This window comes from Triturus cristatus, chromosome 3_2 (genome assembly GCF_964204655.1).
Source record: "Triturus cristatus chromosome 3_2, aTriCri1.1, whole genome shotgun sequence".
NCBI classification, from domain to species: Eukaryota; Metazoa; Chordata; class Amphibia; order Caudata; family Salamandridae; genus Triturus; species Triturus cristatus.
This window is the reverse complement of record NC_140584.1, coordinates 1,058,572,439-1,058,593,243: the sequence shown is the minus strand read 5'-3', so window position 1 is coordinate 1,058,593,243 and position 20,805 is coordinate 1,058,572,439. Positions and strand designations below refer to the sequence as shown.

General features: G+C 47.2%; 1 protein-coding gene across 1 annotated transcript in view; it reads left to right on the top strand.

Annotated features, from left to right (window-relative positions):
• Window positions 1–20,805, top strand: part of MYBBP1A (MYB binding protein 1a) — a 418,097-nt gene that overhangs the window by 200,623 nt on the left and 196,669 nt on the right. Inside the window, exons 18-19 of the mRNA XM_085649771.1 lie at window positions 278–442; window positions 13,502–13,659. Of these exons, the coding sequence (XP_085505897.1) occupies window positions 278–442; window positions 13,502–13,659 (323 nt within the window). The remainder of the gene's footprint in view (window positions 1–277; window positions 443–13,501; window positions 13,660–20,805) is intronic.

The window sequence follows — 20,805 nt, the reverse complement described above, 5'->3', positions numbered from 1 at the left end:
AAATAGCCATCATTAAAGTGAAGGCCAGGCGTATTGACTTGTCCAAAGTGTGCTCATGTGAGAGGAATCATGAGTGATTATCATTTGAAGAAGATGGCAGTCTACTTTATGGGTGGATGAGGTGAGAGGTGGGTCTTTTCATAATATTGTTGGTATGCAGAGAGTTTGTAACTATTTCTGCCAGCTGCAGTGCAGACTCCTATTTTGCTATGCTGTACACATCATGGTAGTCTGTTTTAAAATTTGCTTCACCACTGCTTTTATTTTCAACCTGAAGGATACAGATGACAGTGATGCGGATGTTGATGATGAGACCATGATGGCTCTTGACGAAAACATCTCAGCCCTTTTTGCTGAGCAGAAAAAACGTATCCAAGCGAAGAAGGACGAGAAGGAAAGAATCCGAAAAGAGAAAATATTGCGGCGGGATTTCAAAACCAAGGTTTGAAAGTTGTTCTCTTTATGAATTTGCAATTACTTGTTTGGTGTGTCGTTTGTTCTTTAAGTGGGCGGGGTCTGTCCATGGTATGAACCCAGCAGCGATTTTTTTGTTGTTGTTTTTTAAAAAAAAATTATTTTCTTTTGTTAATTGTCAAGGGTGCTCCTGTGTCCTTTATGAAGGGACCAGAAACGGGCAGGAGGGGTTATCACTCTTGTCAGTTTTCAGGGAGGTGCTAGGAATATGCAGAAGGGGGTTGACCGTCCGCTGAGTCAAGCTTTAGGAAGTTTACTACTCTGGACCTGGCTTTATAGAGTGGGAGAAAATTCAGGCGGTGGTCTCCCCCTCTGGCTGTTAGCTGTGTCCAGCTTTTTGGAAGGAAAGAAATATTGAGGGGATTCTCACTCACTCTACTGTGTCCAGTTTCAGGGAGAAGATGCAGAAGAGAGTACCTCTAATCTATGTCCCTATTGAGGGACGGGGTAGGTAGACGGAAGCCAAGAAGTGGCCACCCTCCCCCGGGGGGTCTCCGCTGTACCCACTTTCAGGGCCGGGTTTGGAAGATGGAGGAGAGAGTTCTCACTCAGTTACTGGAATTGGGCGGGAAATGCAGGAAGGTACTCTATACTCATAACGGTTTCCTGTTTTAAGTGGGGTGAGGGGGGTATGAAGATGCAGGAGGGGTTTCTTGCTGGAGGGGTTTCCACTCTGCATCCTGCTTTATGGAAGAGCCAGTAAGATGCAGAAACTTTCCCTCAGCTGTGTCGAACTTCACGGAAGGACAGGTACCTGCAGGAGGGGGTTTCTCACTATGCTATCAGATGTCTCAAGCTTCAAGGAGTAGCCCTAAAAATGCAGGGGGGGCTCCATATCTCGGCTGTGTCTAACTTTAGGAAGGATGATGCAGGGGTGGGTGGAGGGGGGTTTCTTGCATTACTACTGTCTCAACGTTGGCTTCACTGTGCTCTTTTACTGTACTGAACTGCTCTTACCCTGACATTGTCTCCTGTGAGAGAAGCAGTCCATATATTAAAAAAACAAATGCCAAGCAATGGTAAGAGAAGAATTTGGAGCAAGCGCTATTCAATACACTGGTCAATTTCCAGTGTTGTGTGTCGATTTAGATACCGTATATAGGTTTCCCGATTTATGTCCTTATATAGGCACAATTCGCATTTCCCATATTTAGGTATAGGAATCCTACCCTTATTTAGGCATTATCCATGCTAACCAAATACAGGTATGGCCACCTACATCCGTTCATCTACGTCACGAGTTCTTGGAAATCCAGACTCTTAAACCTTTAAGACTTCCCCTTGCTTGGATAATGATTTCTCCAAGAACTAATTTATTATGCATGAACATCTATTTCCTAGGGGTTCATTCATGACATTCTTCTGCCCAACTTTTACGTCAATACTGGCATTCCTAAACGCCTTCAAGGTATAAATATACCTTCAATTACCATCGGCTGCCTACTTGCACGACGCGGCTCGCCACGGCAAGTTCGGAAGGAAGTCAAGTCCCCGCCTGGCGCGCTGACCAGACGATGTTATCCTCCTCGCAGAGAATTCAGCTCCAGTGTTTCTGACCCCCCTTGCGGGGTGTTAGAGATCGAGACTCTGAAAGAGATTCCAACCTCACTCATTCTAAGGTATGGAGCGGACTAGAACCTAGCAGGACTTTTGGCAAATCTTGGCAACTATAGCTAAACTAGTCTATAGACAAACAGCACCTACTTCTTACCTCGTACTACACTTAGGTTAGGTACACTGTGGGTAGAACTAGCTAGAAGCATCAGATGAGTATTAACATTTTAGCCTTTGTTATTTATGTATGTATTTTTATGAATATCGGTCATAGCTACAAACCATGCTATTGCAGTATTATTTTATCTTACTGCTAACGCTGTACATATTATACTTCACATTCTGTCTTACGATTGTAGCAGTTCAGATCTCTTGCACGAGAAAGAAGACTGTTCAATAAACCCTTTTTATTGAAAAGCCAGTCTATCTATTTCTTTGTAACTCTGCTGTAGAAACGAAGCATGCACGATTGACTGAGTGAAACTGTTATCTGTTGTTTCCACGATTCTGAGATTGTTCCGATTCTAAAGGAAACAAAGTTGTCATGTTTATGCGGTTGTCAGAAACTAATCCCTTCTTGTTTATTCAAGAAGTTTTCTAGTGACCTCTGAGTTAGCTGGCACACACAAGTAATTAAGTTTAATTTACTCGATAGAGACATACTGACCTCAGTCCTATGTCAAAACTATAGTGTTTATTATTCCAATGCACAGAGCCTATCAGGGATATAGGAACTACACTACACCAACATCAATGGTTGTGCCATGTCACACCCCATGTCTGAAAATATGTGATGCTGGCATTTACTGATTTCATGAAGTTTTGCAGCGTGAATCTTTCTGGATTCACTATGCTGTGCATTATTCCGCGATCTGGTGGTTGGGTCCGGATTCGTAGTCTTTCCTTTGTTTTTTTTTTTGTTTTGTTTTTTTGTAGCCTAGGTGGGCGTCGACGTCCCACCATTTGGTGCACCTCTCGTGACGTTGTCGTGCTTCCTGCGGAAGTCCCACCTTTGGGGCGCCATCTTCAGATTCTTTTTTCCGCCGTTGGGTCTGGATCGTCATCGAGAAGCTCCAGGATTTCAATCGAAGGAAGAAGGAGAAAACGCGAGTTTCGTCGAGGAAAGAACTACTGAAGATCACAGAGAGGAATAACTTGCATCCGGGACGCGAAGAAGGAAGAGTTTTCACGAATTTTCTTTGACGCCCTTGGAAAATGCGCACTCAGGGCTCTGAGCGCAATGGACAAGACACCATTCAAATTCTGCCCTAACTGCCACCACAAGTTCGCGCAGAAGGACCAGCATCCGGTCTGCAACCTTTGCCTACCGATCGACCACCTGAGCAAGGACTGTAACGCCTGTTCAGCTTTCGCGCCGAAGACGCTCCGGGTGAGAGAACGCCAGAGAAGAGCCAACTTCAGCATGGAAGGCAAGGGTAAGGCCCCGTCGCTTTACGATCTGGGCCTCTCCACCGACGATGAGGACAACATCACCGAGGGACCTGATAGCTTCACGGTCGTAGAGACCGACAAGAAAACGCCTGACGAGGTAAGAGAATCGTCGAGTTCAAAACCCCCGAAAGGGCCTCAAACCTGAGAGTGACTCTCGAAAATCTGAGTCAAAGTCCTCAAAAGGAGCACCGGCGCCGAAAATTTCGACGACCAAGGGTGGATCCATGGACAAAAGGCCGAGCGGTTCCTGCGAGGACTCCCTGGTGCCGAAAGACGCCGAAAGGCAGAGTTTGTCGAAGATAGCCCACGAAATGGGGCGTTCGACGCAGAAAGACAAGCCAGCGTCGACGCAAGCTCCGTCGAAGACCTGCGGTCGACGTCGAAAGCATCTCCGAGATGGAGAAAAAGAAGAGAAGGCTCGAGGCGGAGATGGAGAGCATCCTTCAGAGGAAGAAGGAGTTCGACGCCAAAATGAAACAATTCAGAATTCCAACGACTCCGTCGACGGACGTCGTCGAGATCGAGGAACAGGACGAATTCGACGCCGAAGGGCTGCCGAGAGATCCTGAGGAGGAGGAAGAAGGCCCCTACTATGAAGGCGAAGACGACCAGCAGTCGTTCTACGGCTCGGCGCCATCAACCACTCATGAGCTGGAATGGCAAGACATAGACGCCAAAAATCCCGAAGAGCCCGTGGACACGTATCCTTCGAGGCCTACGCCGCCCGACGACATCGGGGTGTACAATATGGTCGTCAGGAGTGCTGCAGCAGCCTTTGGGGTAAAACTGGACGAGGAGAAACCGAAAGCTGATTTCCTTCTCGAGACTCTGCTCCCCATTCAGACGAGGAGCCAGTTCCTTCCCATGCTCCAAAGTGTAATGAACCAAGGGAAGGAGGCCTTTAAGGAACCAGCAACATGCCGGTCCATCACGCCCAGGACGGAGAAGAAGTACAAGCACTCCTCCCTGGACCCGCCTTACATCAAGGGAGCGGTCACTGCCGACTCCATCAAAGCTTCCACGGCCAGGAGAAGGGCCAACGTGCCAGCGACCTCGGGGCCACCCCCCTATAAGGAAAGCAGGAGGATGGACCTCACTGGGAGGAAGGTCGAAAGGAACGCCGCAATGCACTGGCGCATGGCGAACTCCAATGCGCTTCTCAATCGACACCAGTACCAGCACTGAGACGAGATGGGGGAACTAGTCAAACACCTCCCTGAAGAGTACCGCCAAAGAGCCTCCCACCTTGTGGAAGAAGGTAAAAATATAGCCAACTCATGCATTAAGACTGCATTGGACGGGGCGGAAACTTCAAGCAGACTGATGGCCATAGGGATCACCGAACGAAGACAGGCCTGGCTGAGAATCTCTGGATTCAAACAGGAGGTGCAGAGCAACATACTAAACACTCCTTTCAACGGGGAAACGCTATTCGGGGCAACAGTGGACGAAAAGCTCACCCAGCTGAAGAAAGAGAACGAGACGGCGAGGTCCATGGGGGCCCTACAGTTCAGGGGGATGAGAAGAGGCACTCCAACTAGGAGACCCTACGGTAGAGGAGGTAACCAGCAGGGAGCGTCGCACCAGACGTTCCAGCAAGGACAGCAGGGTGACAGTCACAGCCAGCAAGGTCAGCAAAAACAAAACTGGCAGTACCAGCCTCTGGGCCAGTCCTTTCGCGGGAGGGGAAACGGACGTGGCCAAAGGAGACGAGGGGGTGACCAACCCTCATTTAAGTGACTCGGCACGCATGGGGACGCTCACCCCCAACATACCCCCAGGGGTGAGACGCAATGCAAAAACAACTGGGGGGGGACGAGACCCGATCGCCTACGAGCATCCAACACCGGTAGGCGGAAGACTGGGACTCTACCTACAGGAATGGCAACGTATAACCACAGACAAGTGGATACTGAACGTCATGCAACACGGTTACTGCGTGGACTTGGATGGAACGCCTCCAAACAGAAAACCAAAAAGAAGGCAACGCTCAGGTCAAGAGCTTGCTCAACTCAGAGAGGAAACACTGAAGCTGCTCGAAAAGAGAGCCATCGAGCCAGTGCCTTACAAGGAAAGGAACAAAGGGGTCTACTCTAACTACTTCGTGGTACCGAAAGTAGACGGAAATCTCAGACCCATCCTGGACCTGCGATACCTAAACAAATTCATCAGAACACAGAAGTTCAAAATGACATCACTACAGGAGGTGCTGCCCCAAATAAGGGACGGAGACTTCATGTCCACCGTGGATCTCAAAGATGCCTACCTGCACATCCCAATAAACAGAAGGCACAAAAGTCTTTTAAGATTCAGCATCAACCAGGATCATTACCAATTCACGACCCTGGCCTTCGGTCTGAAATCAGCACCAAGGGTATTCACAAAATGCCTGTCGGCAGTCGCAGCATACCTACGAAGGAAGGGGATTCATGTGTACCCTTACCTAGACGACTGGCTGATCAAAGCAAACACCCACGAGAAGTGCGAGAAACACGCAGGACGGGTGACAAAGACACTGACTAACCTGGGGTTCTCGATACACTGAGGGAAGTCATCAATGAAGCCAGAACAGGTGAAGATTTTCCTGGGAGCAAAAATCAACACCATAAACAGAACGGTCGTGCCCAGCGACAGGAGAGCAGCAGCCCTACTGAAGGAGACGCGCCTCTACCAGAAGGGGCGAGTTCTGACAGTGAGAACAGTGAGCAAGATCATGGGGATGATGGCGTCCTGTATCCACCTGGTCCCAAATGTACGACTTCACGTGAGACCATTCCAAGAATGGCTACAACAGCAATGGTCACAAGCAAGCGGAAGTTGGGAAGATCTAGTGGTTGTTACGCACGCAGTGCAGGAAGAGATAACTTGGTGGAACAGGGGCAACATAACTACAGGAAAAAGCCTGGCACCACCAAACCCATCTGTGACCATCACCACGGACGCATCTCAAAGGGGATGGGGAGCACACATGGACAAACTCAGAGTGAGGGTTCTGTGGGCTCCGGCAGATGTGATCAGACATATCAATTACCTGGAATTGAAGACTGTCCTGCTAGCCCTGAAGGCATTCCAGAAGCACCTGTACAACCAGAGAGTGTTGATTCAAACGGACAACACCACAACCATGTTTTATATCAACAAACAGGGTGGGACACAGTCGTTTCCCCTTTCCACTCTGGCACAGGAGATTTGGAGATGGGCCATACCTCTCAAGATAGACCTGCTGGCAATTCACCTACCAGGGAAGGACAATGTGGAGGCAGACTGGCTAAGCAGGCAGACCTCGGCTTCACACGAGTGGGAGCTCAATGGGCACGAAACGCAGAAGCTTTTCCAGAAATGGGGAACTCCCACAATAGACCTGTTTGCAACACGCCAGAATGCAAAATGCCAAAGCTTCGCGTCCAGGCAACCAGATCAGCAATCCCAAGGGAATGCCCTATGGATAAGCTGGTCAAGGACATTTGCCTACGCTTTTCCGCCGATACCACTGTTACACAGGGTGCTCGACAAGTGCAGAACCAGCAACGTGACACTGATCCTGGTGGCACCACAGTGGGCAAGGCAGACTTGGTTCTCCCAAATTCTAGAAATGGCTCAAGGCAATCCCCACAGATTCACGAGAAGAAAGGACCTGCTCTCCATGCAGAACGGAGAGGTTCTACATCCAGAACCAGAGAGCCTCAGCCTGGCGGCATGGCTCCTGAAGACTTAGTTTGCGGACCTTAGAGTGCCTCCAAGCACTATGCGAGTGCTGCGAGAGGCAAGGAGACCAACTACACGCAAATGCTATAGTGCGAAATGGAAAAGATTTACAATATGGTGCAGGAAAAATGGGCTGCAAAATAAAATGACAAAGGACTCAACAGTGCTGAGATACCTCACGCACCTTCTGAAAAGTAACATATGCTCGACCTCCCTAAGGGTACACCTAGCGGCGATAGTAGCCTACACAAGAGGGGAGAAAGGTGGAAGTTTCTTTACGTCGCAGGTAGTAAAGAGATTCATGGAAGGAGCGAAAAGAATCGCGCCACCTAAGAGGTTGCCGCCGCCGGCATGGAACCTCAACGTGGTCCTAACGGAGCTTATGAAGGCACCGTTTGAACCCATCCACAAGGCCTCAATGCAAATGTTGACTATGAAAACGGCATTTCTGGTAGCCATAACCCCGCTACGCAGGGTGAGCGAGCTGCAAGCACTAACGCTACAAGAGCCCTACATACAGATACACAAGGATAGGGTTGTCCTGAGAACGGACCCGCACTTCATGCCTAAAGTCGTGTCTGCGTTCCATATGAACCAGAGTATTCAGATACCGAGTTTCTTTCAAAACCCAACTTCGAACGCAGAAAAGGCTCTACACACTCCAGTCGCTAGAAGAGCGGTGATGCACTACATTGAGAGGACCAAGGAGCACAGAAAAACTAAGCAGCTCTTTGTGTCCTTTGCAACGAGTTTCATGGGTAGACCAGTGACAAAGGGCACCATTGCTAGATGGATTGCACTGACTATACAGTTTTGCCACAAACAGGCAGGACAGGAGCTAACGGAGGGGCCTCAAGCTCACTCCACAAGGAAGAAGGGGGCAACCATTGCCTTTCTGGCAAACACGCCCATTCAGGACATATGCCTGGCGGCAACATGGGCTTCAGTGCACACGTTCACCAAGCACTACTGCGTTGACATACAGATGAACAAGGAAGCGCAAGTAGGACAGAAGGTGCTTCAACACATATTCAACGACCAACGCTCCTCTACCACCCAGCCGCCACAAAGATAACAAACCGCTACAAAGTCTATGCACAGCATAGTGAATCCAGAAAGATTCACGCTGCAAAACGAATAGTTTCTTACCTGTTGGTGTAGTTTTGCAGCTTGAAGATCTTTCTGGATTCACTAGTGAACCCACCCACCTCCGCCAGGAAGATGAGGCTGGAGGAAGAGGGGGGAAAACAAAGAACAGAAGGAATGAAATACTACAGAAAAGTGGACATATAATTTAATCATTCGCCTAGGGTTAAAAAAAAAAAACGAGAGTAAAAAAGAACCCGAAGATGGCGCCCCAAAGGTGGGACTTCCGCAGGAAGCACGACGACGTCACGAGAGGTGCACCAAATGGTGGGACGTCGACGCCCCCCTGGGCTACAAAAAAACAAACAAAAAAAAAACAATGGAAAGACTACGAATCCGGACCCAACCACCAGATCGCGGAATAATGCACAGCATAGTGAATCCAGAAAGATCTTCAAGCTGCAAAACTACACCGACAGGTAAGAAACTATTCGTTCCATCTCAGACACAAATGAGATGTTTGCTGGTTGAAAGATTCTGGCTAATTACAAAACTCAACTTGTTTCTTTCCAGCCTCCTTTGTGCAGCTTTTCTGTTGCAACTGATTCAGTTCCGTGGAGTTCTTTGCTTACTAACAGTGCCAGTTCTCGCCATGCTGTACACCTCGTTGAGAAGCATATTCTAAAACATGTCCTCTAAACAAAATTTTAAAAAAAGTCCATCACATTTCCTTTGGTCTTTAAACTTTTTAAGGCACTGTCATATTAGCAAAGCCAACAGATGTCTGTACCTATGTGTATGATTTTTCTATAGCGCGGACATACCAAAAAGGAGGGGGCGCTATACATGAAATATACCTATTTGCAACTTTCCAAAATCATAATTTATTTCTCTGTCCACATACAATCCTCGTTGACCCCTTCTGAGTGCTGGTGTTGGACTATATTGTTGCACCCAACAACAGCATTATCTATAGTGACTGACGAATAATGAAGTTTTTTCTATAGCTCCCCCCAACACAAGATGAACTATCTCTAGCTATCTGAATAATGTTAACTTGATCCTTTTGCATGATACTTATTTTATCAACATCAAATGGATAAAAAGCAGAATTGGCATTGCCCAGGTTCCTTCTTGTGGAATACAGGTCTCTGGCTGAGCTCAGTCCACTGAATTTACCACCATACCAATATATGCTTTATTTCTGAAGTTTGGAAACGATTTGGCAATATTAGCTTTGCCTTGCCGATGTTGAAACTTGTGTGACAATGAGTGCTTAGGTAGGCACTGGTAAAATCGGATTTAAAAGTGCTTGTTTGGATTTAAAAAAAATAGAGTGCAATGACAAATCCGTGCGTGTATGCCATGGTTTTCAAATGTGATGTTTGCACACGCATGTAGCATGACGTAGGCACCATTTCTTAAATTTTTTTTTACTTACCTGTTCCAACATGGCAAGCGCCACTTGGATCAGTAAATTAAAAAAAATATATAGAAATGTTAACATGCTGGGAAGCTCTTTGTAAAATGAGAGCAACCCAGCAGCGAATGACAGCTGTTGGGAAAACCAGATAAAGGTCTGCAACAATAATGGGAGGTGTGGGTTGGGTTAGGAGCAACTGAGGAGTGGGTGCTACAATATCTACTGTTATTTAACGTGGAAGCTTTGACACCAATAGGCACTTTATAGCAATGCATTGAGAAGGATTTATTCAAAGTGTTATTTTTGTACAGCTTGTAGCCTGAACTAACCTATTTGGAAGTGCTGTCATATGTGATAATAAAGAAAGATATACAAGTAAGGGTACAGGTGCAACAGCTGTGATGAATCGCTGCCGGTGATGGTATAAGACGTGGTGAAGGAGCGATGGCGCCATGGGTTCATTGAGCCATAGCTGCAATAGAAATGTTTAGGAATGGATGTAAAGCCCGTCCCTGGACTGAACACTTCCAAAGCACTGGAGGGTCGGGTAATTAAATAAACACATAACCTTCACTTTTGTGTTGATCTGTTTTATTACTATGCCACGGACAATTGACCTTGCAACAACTTCCCACCGACCAAGAACATTTATGTTGTGCAATAGGATGGATGGGGTTTAACATTCCAGTTATAGGATTGCCGAAAGTCGGTGGCAGTAAGGAGTGGCTATATTCAAATACTAGTTTGGATGTGCATTAAAATGTGAGCACAGCAGATTTTGCGTCCTGTACCAGCACGAGAACAAATGGCTTGCAAACATGGATATCAAGCTACGTTATGTAGCTTACTTGGAACCTATGCTGGGCCGCGGGACTGTGGAGGAGAAAGCTGGTGAAGGTGAGTATAAACGAAGTCCTTTATCGATAAACCCACGAGCCTGCTCACTGAAGGAAGGAGTAACCCTGTAACCCAAAACATGCCCAGTTCACATTGAAAAGAAGCGCAAAACGAGGCTGGGCCTACCAAAGAATTAGCCAAGTTGTAATTTGACTTTTTAGCAATCTTTGTTGCACATCAGTAAGCATGCAGTAGAAGTACCCGAACTGCAGCCAAGGTGTACCATTAATGCATGTTCTTGGAGCAATACTAATACCAGCTGGCAGCAATAGTTGGTTACCGGGAACGCTTGCTCCCCTTACCTCAGCAGCCCTGCCTGCTTTTAGCTCGAAGTACGTCATTATCATGCTGAGGGGTGAGACTGAGATAGGGAAAAGGCTTTAAAGGAGGAGGGAGGACGGCAGTACCAGGGGAGCCAGCGAGAGCACAGGGAGGAGAGCGAACAGCACCAGCAAAGAGCAAAGGGAGCGCAGCGTGCATGAATTGGGCGACGGGCTGTCTGAAAAGCTGTTCAGAATTTTAAAAAAAAAGTTCCTGAGCAGAAAGTAAAATAGAAACTAGTGGAAGCCGACAAGTCCTGGGGCGATACTCCGGGGGAGTAAACAATGTGCAAAAAGGAGGGACCTTGAAGAAAAGTTATCCACTGACCAGCAAGGAATTTTACAAGACAACTGATTTGAAAAATGAAAACCGATAGGAGTAAAACCCCACAAAGTACATATGTCAGATCATCCTGACAGCGCAAGCGCTGTCTAGGGTCTCCCTCAAAAGGCAGAGTTGTTGAAAGCAAGGGATGAGCTGGCAGGGGGGAGAAAGTAGCAACATGGACCAGAGTGTGGGGGATTTATGGGGAAGTGGTACACAATAATACAGCAATAAAATGCATGCAATCTCTTGGAGTACTGTAAGCCAAGCATCAAGCATTGGCAAAGCAGATAAGTCTTGCCTTTGGGACCGGTTGGCTTTGCAAATGCCTTTTAGCCATGCTGGACAGCATGGTGAAAAGGTTTTAAAACAATTTTAAAAGGTGATGACACAGGTGGCATTTTTTCATTTAGTTAGGAAATATAAGTAGCACAAAAGGGCTTTTAAGTATTAGTCCTCTGCAAAAATAAAACATTTAAAAAATCCGTGGGTGGTGTAGCATTGGTAAGGGTCATATAGGGCAGCATCAGGGAATCGGAGGGTGGGAGAAGGAAGCAATGGGTAGCAGGCGGGGAAGTTGAAAAGAAGCACACAAGTAAGAAAGCAACGTGGGGAAAAGCACATGAGGGAGAGCGCAACATGGAGGTGGTTGGGGAGAAGCACAGGACCGAGAGAGAGCAATATAGAGCTTGGTGGAGGGGGGTGGGGGGAGGAAGTGGTGGAAGAGAAGTACAGAGACAGCTGTAAAACATATGCCTTCATATGGAGTGCGTAACTGAAAAGAAAAATGTTGTTCCCGAAAAGTAAGCAGTGGATGGACACAAAAGAGCCTATGCTCGGAGACATACACAGAAAGAAGGCAAGCCCACACAATCGACAAATAAAAAGCAAGCAAATGTGTGGCAATAAAGCCAGCCAATAGTAATCCGTAGGCTGGCTCATCCCCACTAGAAGTTCAAATTAGATGTTTCGCATCTAGACACTTGCGCTGTATTGTATTCCTGACTTAAAAAGCACTGCCCGGAACGCAAGACGTGGAAGAATACAAAAAAATCCCTTTAAAAGGATGTTGAAGAAGCTATGTTCCATGGATGAAAAAACACGAGAAGAAGAACAAAAGCAATTTAATATGATTCTGAAGCAAGAAAGCCAACCATTCGTAAAATGGGCTTGCCCAAGAGCGTCTGTAGGCGATACCTAAAATGTGTGTGGATGGATGCTTGAATTAATCGGTCACTGGTAGTTGACCCTAGTTGTATTTCAGTGTAACAAAGTTTTGCTCACTGTTTCACTAGAGATGTGAACCAACCACATGGAAGTCAGCCCTGACCCTGTTCCATTAGGCACAGCCCAGTCTCAACTGCCATAAAAATCTCAGCCTCACATGGGTTTCAGCCTTATTGGATAGGAGTACATAAATGTAGCTTTATGACTATAACCTAGTCAGCTATGGGAACCCGTCTCAGCATTCCTGTTGCATGTGGTTTGTCTCACTGAGAAAAAACTCAAGCCAGCTGTTTAAGTTGTAGCATATTTTATTATGTGGAATTATTATAGCTGTATTTATAGTCCTTCATACTTCTGCCAAAGGTTGTCTTGGAGGAGGAACAAGGCTGATTTAAATATGCTGTAGTGGCACAGGCGATCTAAAGAATGATGGATTGGAATCCAGCCCAGTGTATTTACCAGTGATTGATGAAGCATTCTACCCATAAAGTATTTGTTTTTCGCTGTGTGTAGTGCTGTCACATGTCTGTGGCTAAGCATTGACCAATGCTTGGGCTACTGGCAAATTTAACTCTGATTAACTGGATCAGGCTTACCTTGAAGCCAAAACTAAGGGCAGGTTAGCTGCATATTGCAGTGTATTTGTTTACTCCTCGTACAATTAACATAGGCTACAATGGACCGCTCTGCTCCTCTCCATGGCATGTTCCTTCTTACAGACACTTCATCTCTGCAGCTGGACAGTTTTTTGTTCGCAAGAAAGATAAAACGCCTTATAAGCCTTGTAGGTTCAGCCTGCGCGCTTCTTTTTCTGCATCCACTTGTGTACAAGGATCTCTGCTTGGGAAGTTGTGGTTTAAAGTGGTACATTTTCTTGTGCCAAACTACTTGCCCATTACCTACTAAATAGTATTCCATGTAGAAATGTTAGGCTTTGCTTAATGTACAGAAGCTGATCCATTGACTTACAACAGATATAAATGGCCTGTCGATCACTCACCACGCATAGGTGTGTTCTAACCGATTGTGATGTTGCAGGTGCTGGATCTAATCGAGGTGTTCTTGAACAAGCAGCCGGAGAATCCACTGGTATTTGACATCATTGAGCCCCTCCTGTCGGTCATCGAACAGAGCATGAGCTCGGACACAAACCAGCAGGAGCAGGACTTCTTGCGCAAGACGGCCCACATTTTCAAGTGAGTGATGGTCCCTGCTGGATTTTGGGTAGAAATCCAGGGTCTCTTCATAGGGCTTTTTTTTGTCGTATCGCTTGTATTTACCTCAAACATTTTTGGTGTGTTCGTTTTGCATGTGCTTAGGTAGGTAGCTAAGTGAAAAGAGACCTATGGAATAAATCAATGTAAGTTTATTCATATAATGCAGAACCCATTTGAATATATGTGCATGACCTGTTTTGGTATTCTCTTGCTGTGAAAATATCACCCAGGAAGAAGATAGAAATGTCGGAATCGGTCTGCCATCAGCTGTGGCCAAGTCTCCTGCACTCAGAAGAAGGGCCCGCTGTGAGAAAGTGCCATTTTTCTTGCATGGTATGCCCCCACTTTTTGCTGATTTGCTGATGTACTTTGACTGAGTGTGCCCTGGGCTCCTACCAATAAGGTGCCCAGGGCCTGTGTTCCTTCCCTAAAACTGCATGACGCCTAAACCCAATTGGCATCTCTGGCCACATGTCAGCCCCTGGTAAATGGTACCATAGGTACCCAGGGCCCTGTGACCAGAGAAGGCCCCTAAGGGCTGCAGCACTTATTGTGCCACCCTTAGAGGCCCTGTACCCTGACACACACACACACACACTGCCTTTGCAGGCTGAGTGTCTAGGTGCAGAACAAAACCGAGTCGGCATGGCGCACATCCCTGTGTGCCATGCCCACAACACACACTGCCCTGGCATACCTCAGTCACCCCTCTAGCTGGGTGCCCTATGCCAGTGGTGTGGGTACAGGTGCATGAGCCCTGTACCCCTACAGTACCCAGGTCCATTCTTGGGCACTGTAAGTGCAGTGCTGCCATTAAGAGTTTATGGTGCTGGGAGATCGTCAACACGAACTCCACAGCACCATGATGGCTGCACTGAAGACTGAGATGTTTGATATCAAACTTCTCAGCACATTAAACCCACACGGATGTCAGTGTGAGATTTAATGTAAAATGCACGATAGAGGGCATCTTAGAGATGCCCCCTGAACCTAACCAACAACCAGCGTCCTGACTGAGAGGCTGCCTAGGCTGCCACACAGCAGAAATGTTGCTGGACCCCTGGGTAGAGAGCCATCCGCTCTCGTGGGTCTGCAACAATGCACGTCCTGGGTGAGGTGCTAGGTCTCCTCCCTCAGGATGGGCAGGGGGAAGCTTCAAAGGAATGCCGCCTTTGTGAGCTTCTCCAGGCCACTTGCTGTACTCAGCAACTGGCCCTTACCGGTTCTGAACCCCACTCTGGCAGGAAGATCAGCGGGAATACCTAAGTGAGGAAAGGGGGAGTGCCAGCCTCTGCCAACCCCACCCCTCAGGTGGGGGAGGCGAGGTGAAGCACAACTCCGGGCTCTCGCCATCTTGAGGATGGGGAGCACTACCCAATCAGGACTAGGCTTCTGCCCCCCTCCCACTGGAGAGTGGCAGGATAGGGGGTGTACCCACCCCAGGGAAGGGACCCATTGGTCCCTGACCTCTACCTACCTGTAGTATTTAGGGGCACCCTGAACCTTCCTTGCTCAGATTCTGAAACAAGAAAGAAGAACAAGAAGAGAGAAGACCTGCCTTGCAGCTGCTAACAAGAGGACAACACCAACTGACTTGGCCCCAGCCCTGTCGACCCTCGATCCTCCTCCTGCTAAAACCTGGCATCTCCAGTGGTCAACAACCTCAAAAACCCCGGAGGACCTGGCTGCCTTTCTCATCTACAAAGACTGGAACCCCCACGAGCAGTGGTTCTGCTCAAAGCAAGTAACAAACCCCTGGTGCCAACCAGGAACCGCGACTCCTGCACACTCTGCACCCAAGCCCGGCCTGTGCCTGAGTGGAGAAAGACCCCGAGGACGTCCCCCCGGCGACTATGACCAAGAATCCAGCACCCAAGGACCCACCTCGGCGCTCCTGACGACGCCTGCAGCCTCAGAGCCAGGTACCCCTCCAACCGCGACCAGCAATGGGTAAGATTTCCCGATGCGAAAAGACACTCCGGCGCCCTGGGTGCCTACCTAACCTCCAGCGTCCCAACTTACCTCTCGAAGTGGTAGTCGCACCTGAAGAATCTTCGTCCCGAGCTTGCAGCCTTTGTTCGTCTTGAAGCTTCGCCATTGAAATCCATTGAGCGCCCGACGGCTCAAAAGCCTGCACCCAGCTGCCCGAGTACCCCTAGGAATGCAACATCTATCCTAATCTACTTCCTCACTTGCCCTGAGTAAGTGACCAGGAGCCCAGCTCCCACAGGCGCGTGGCCTGCCTGCTAGCAGCCACCAACTAAAGGCCACCTGCCCGCCATAGGCAAACATTGGGCCTAACTCTCTCTGCTCCCGGCTGCCCCTGTGCCGCTGAGGGTGTAACAACGAAACCTACCTGACCCTGGGAGACCCCGGAGTCTGTGCCCAGGACCTTAACTCTGCCAATCGAGTACTTAACCAAGAGCTGATAACTCTCTTTTCTTCCATAGGGTAACATTGGCTGGTTTCACTTGGAAATTCTTCTAAGTGTCGAGTTTTGAAACTTTAAAATATTCACTAAATATCAACCGATCTACGAAAACGAAATTACTCACCTGTTATCAGGAGAGGTCCCAGTGCTGGATCTTGGTGCCCAGCACTGACCCTGAAAAGTAATTACAACCGTACTTACCAATAACTTGATTTTCCTCCATAGGATAACATTGCCTGGTTTTTGCCAAAAATTCTTCTAAGTGTCGATTTTTGAAACTTACAAATATTTCTTAAAAATCGCCTGTGTAACAAAAAAAATTTATTTCAACTGTTTACAGGAAATGGCCCAGGGTTGAATCCAGGATCCAACCCTGAGTAAGAAAATCACACGCAAAGTAACTGAAATTTCATTTACTTAAAAAGTCCCATTGAGTTCAATGTTATAATTGTGTTTGAATAGTATTGCCTATTGCAACAACTGTAACTATTGCATTCAAAAGTCTATTGCCTATTGAAAGTATTTAACTAAAGCATCTCATTCTGAGAAAGTATATTTTGATACCTACCTGTGGTTCTAAAATAAAACAACTATATATTTTTATATACAAACCATTGGCCTAGAGTTCAGTTCTTGTGTTTGGGACCATTTGCTGACTGAGTGTGTACAACAAATGCTTTACACTGTTCTCCGATACTGCCTTACTGCTCGATCAAGCTACCACTCTAGAGAGTAAGGTTATATCGAACTCTAGCCTCTGCCAATCCTCTGAGTACTGTGGACTCTGAACCTTACTTTGGTGCAGTATGTACAGAGCCACTTTCTTACACCCGCTTGAGCTGAATGATGTAGAGTGAATTTTTAAAAAAAGGGGCTAGAATACAGCCCTATCTGGCTCCCCTTTTAACCTCACAGCTTGCCATGCACTGGCCATTCAGGCCGTATCTTATAACAGCAAACATGTCCTTATGAAGATCCCTTTCAAAGAGCACAATGCCAGTGTCCGCTCCGATTGATATCACGAAGATCAATGCTTGGTTCTATTGACTGGGTCAAAAGCGGATGAAAAATCCATAAAGGCCCCATGTAAGGCCCCCAGCTTTGCTACCACATATTTATTAAAAAGTAGCTGTAAATTTAAACCCTGGTCAAGAGTACTCCGTTGAGGTATAAACCCAAACCGTAGATCGCAGAGAATCCTGTTACTTTCCGCCCAGGAGGCAAGTCTTGTCAGCACCACCCGACCCATGACCTTTAGTACTGAGTCAATCAGGGAGATGGGGTGGCAACCAGGAGAGTCCCCCCCCCCCCCTTTATCTCCCTTTTAAAAAATGGGCATGATAACAGCTTGAGACCAGGATCTGGGCAAGCCTTGTCTAACTGCAGCTTTAGAAACCTCTGTAAGCATCGGGCCCTTAAATTGGGTTCTAGCAAGAACAAATCGGAGGCAACCCCGTCCGGCCCTGGAGCCTTATTCCTATTTAAAGTAAGATGGGCCTCGTGCACTTCATCCAGGCAAAACAGTGCTAAAAGCACCATTGGGAGGATCTAAGTCCTGGGCAATGGGGGGAGGGGTAGATAATCAGAATTATAAAACCAGTCAAAGAGTTTGACCCAGTCACCAGGAGAAATATGGGAACAAACAGATATTCCATTGCCTGGGGCAAGCACAGGGCATTTCACAACTTCGCAGAAGAGAGCCCTGTGAGATGGGGTGTAGGCCTCAAACGTTGATCTCAGGAGTCCTCTCTCGGGGCCCTTTTCCTGTCCTTTAGTGCCCTTCTGTAAGGTTGTCGACGCAAGGCTACCAGGTCTTTATCCCCAGGTGGACTTGTAAGAGCTTTCTTTAAATCCCTATGCGCATTGGAAAACTTACCAGCCTAGCGAGCAAAGGAAGGACGGGGACCAGAGTTTTTAACCACTAGAGCGGAGTAATCTGATTACAGATGGCACAAAAGGCAGCCAGAATACTGTGATCTCCAGACTCCTCTTGGAGACACCTATCCAAATCCGTAACACCCAAAGCTATTAAATTGCTCAGATGGGTCTCCGGGATAATTCTAGCCCTCGTCAGCCTACATCCCTGGGCTAAAGGGACGATGGCTTGCTTGTCGTGATTAGAAATAGAAGGACCAACATCACACAGCTCTAAATTAGCATTAACCAGCTTGGCGAGATAGTTAAATGGTAGTGATCGCTACATTGAAGTCCCAGCAAGGCCACATCTGTCTTCTTTGCTTCAGAAGTTAGTACATTGAATACTTCTGAATTGGGTACGATTCTTCTCCTGTTTCTCTTATCTGGTAAAGTCCACCACAGATGAAGTTGCCAATGCAGGATTCCTGCTTTCCATCTGTATCCTTCAAAACACAACCAGATCTTTGCTATTGTGAAAGAGCTGCTTTCTTACAGTAGAATCTGGTCCATTTGGATGTCCAGCATTAGAGCAGCGCCAGAGATGACCCCCAAGCGATCAGCCAGGAGCCCCACCGGTCAGAAGGCAGCTTCCGGGGATTGCACTGGGTGCTTTATTGAAGAGATGGGAGTAGCCAATGTTTCACGGGTGGGTTTTACTGTCTTGTGACAAAAGTAAAGTGCATCTGTGGCATTATCTTTATCAGAACACACAGAAGATGTAGTCGGTGTCTTTGTAAACATGATGAAATCTTAAGTTATTGGGTAGGTCGTTGCAGTTCCGAATTCTTTACCTAAATATATTATCGATCAACATTATTTTAATTTATCTAGCACTTTAAATGAAAGTGCTGATGCCAAATATTAGTCGGCTCGAAAAAATGAGAAAAACGTCAACAGGGGCATAGCAAAAAATAATCTAGATTGGCCGTGGGAAATGTAAACCAATGAAAAGGTCTTTAAGACACTTTCGAACATAATCGGCGTTGGCGAAAGTTTAATCGACGCAAGAAGCTCCTGCCACTGTTTTGGGTGAAACAAAGGAAGCACCCAAGTTGTGAAGCAGGACATGGAGGCCAAAAACACCTGTCCCGTCCATCGTGGATATCTGGCAGGATGACGGAAATGAAACAAGCCTCTGAGATTAGAAGGAGCAGAGCCATGAGTGCATTTAAAAACTATGCTTCTATGATGAAAGTGAAAGCGATATAAAGTAAGGCGAGATAGATCCGCTGTGTGCATTTATAATACTCCACGCCATATAATAAGTGAGCCAACGAGTGGACTGGAGTCATACATGGAAGCCGAGCAAACTACGGGGATGAGCAGAGTGCATGTCTAAAGCGGGCACACACATGAACGTGTTGGTAAAAATAGTCAAATGTTAGCTCGGCGTTTCACGTATCAATCTGTGATTCCCCTATATTTTTGGGGCTTTTGGCATCTTTTTCACGAATACTTGCCCTCGGCTGTAATGCGACCCGCATAAGCAGTAGAAACAGTGCTATGAAAATTGTAAAAAAAAAAAGTTTGTAAACACGTTTAAAAAGAGGTAAGTGAAGGCACTTGGACATTATGAAGAAGCAATGTAGTGTCAGTGGCTCGTTTCACACACACATCACGAGTGAGATTGGTGTAGTTGCTACTACTACTACTGTTGCATATGCAGTCTACAGTGGCATAAAAAGTGGCAACACTGATAATTACCCAATACAATTAAAAGCCAAAGGTTTATGCAGTTGAAAGACCTCCAATACTTTGAAACACAACATTAGTGCTATAGAATGAATTGGAGTATACAGATCTAGCACGCTCCATTGTTATAACATTGGCATTGATAGGCCGCTGCTGCAGTCACTCAGTGGCAGCAGCTGGGAGCGGTCATGGCCATGACCCCGCGGGTGGTCGTCACCCATTGAGGCACCTAGTGTGGGCTCTTAGTCCGTCTTTGCCTCCCACCTTCACGGCTTCCACTGCTCTCTGGTGAACATGCTGCCGGGGTGTGATCAGACCCCTAATAGACCACAAAAAGGAGACTGGCCACCTAGTATGTACTATATCTTAGGGTCCTCACTCACATCACTATGTTTGCTGGGCAGATACCCTTTTATAAATGGCCTCTCACAGCGCGAAATGTGTGAGGCTCGCTTCAAGTCCTCACCCAGTTGTCGAATCCTCCTGGATGGGCGCAGCCCTTACCCTTTGTGGCTGGGGAGAGGAGCTTTTATTTCTATGTTGGGATCTTGCATTATAGTTTAAAGAGCCTCTAAGGCTCTTCGGAGTGTATTATCTCCCCCACCTCCCATATAAAGGTCGACCTGTTTGAGCCAGCTTTTTCAATGGTTCATCCTGCTCTCTTCAGGACCAGCCAGATCCCGGATGTATCCTCCTTGCAAAAACACACTCATTCTGATAACCAACTTTTTTCAGTTGTTGTTGCTTCCTGGTTGCTTGGAAACTACCCCGCGTTAGTAGCTGCAAGAAAAAGGAACCTTATGGACATTTCAATCAGCTGTGTGTGAAGTACATCTAGGAGACCCATCAGTGTTTCACTGCGCACGCGCCCTATTGTACACTACAGTCATGCCACACCAGTATACCTCCACCTCTAAGTTTATCTCAACCTTGTGTGATCAGACCCCGCCATGCATATTCTACCAGCCCAACCAGTGCTGGAAATGGAACAGTTCACTCTGGGAACGTGCACACACTCTGGGAACGCGCACATGGGGGTGGTGGCCGAAGAGCCGGAACCAATGACCCGAAGAGCCAGAGCCAAT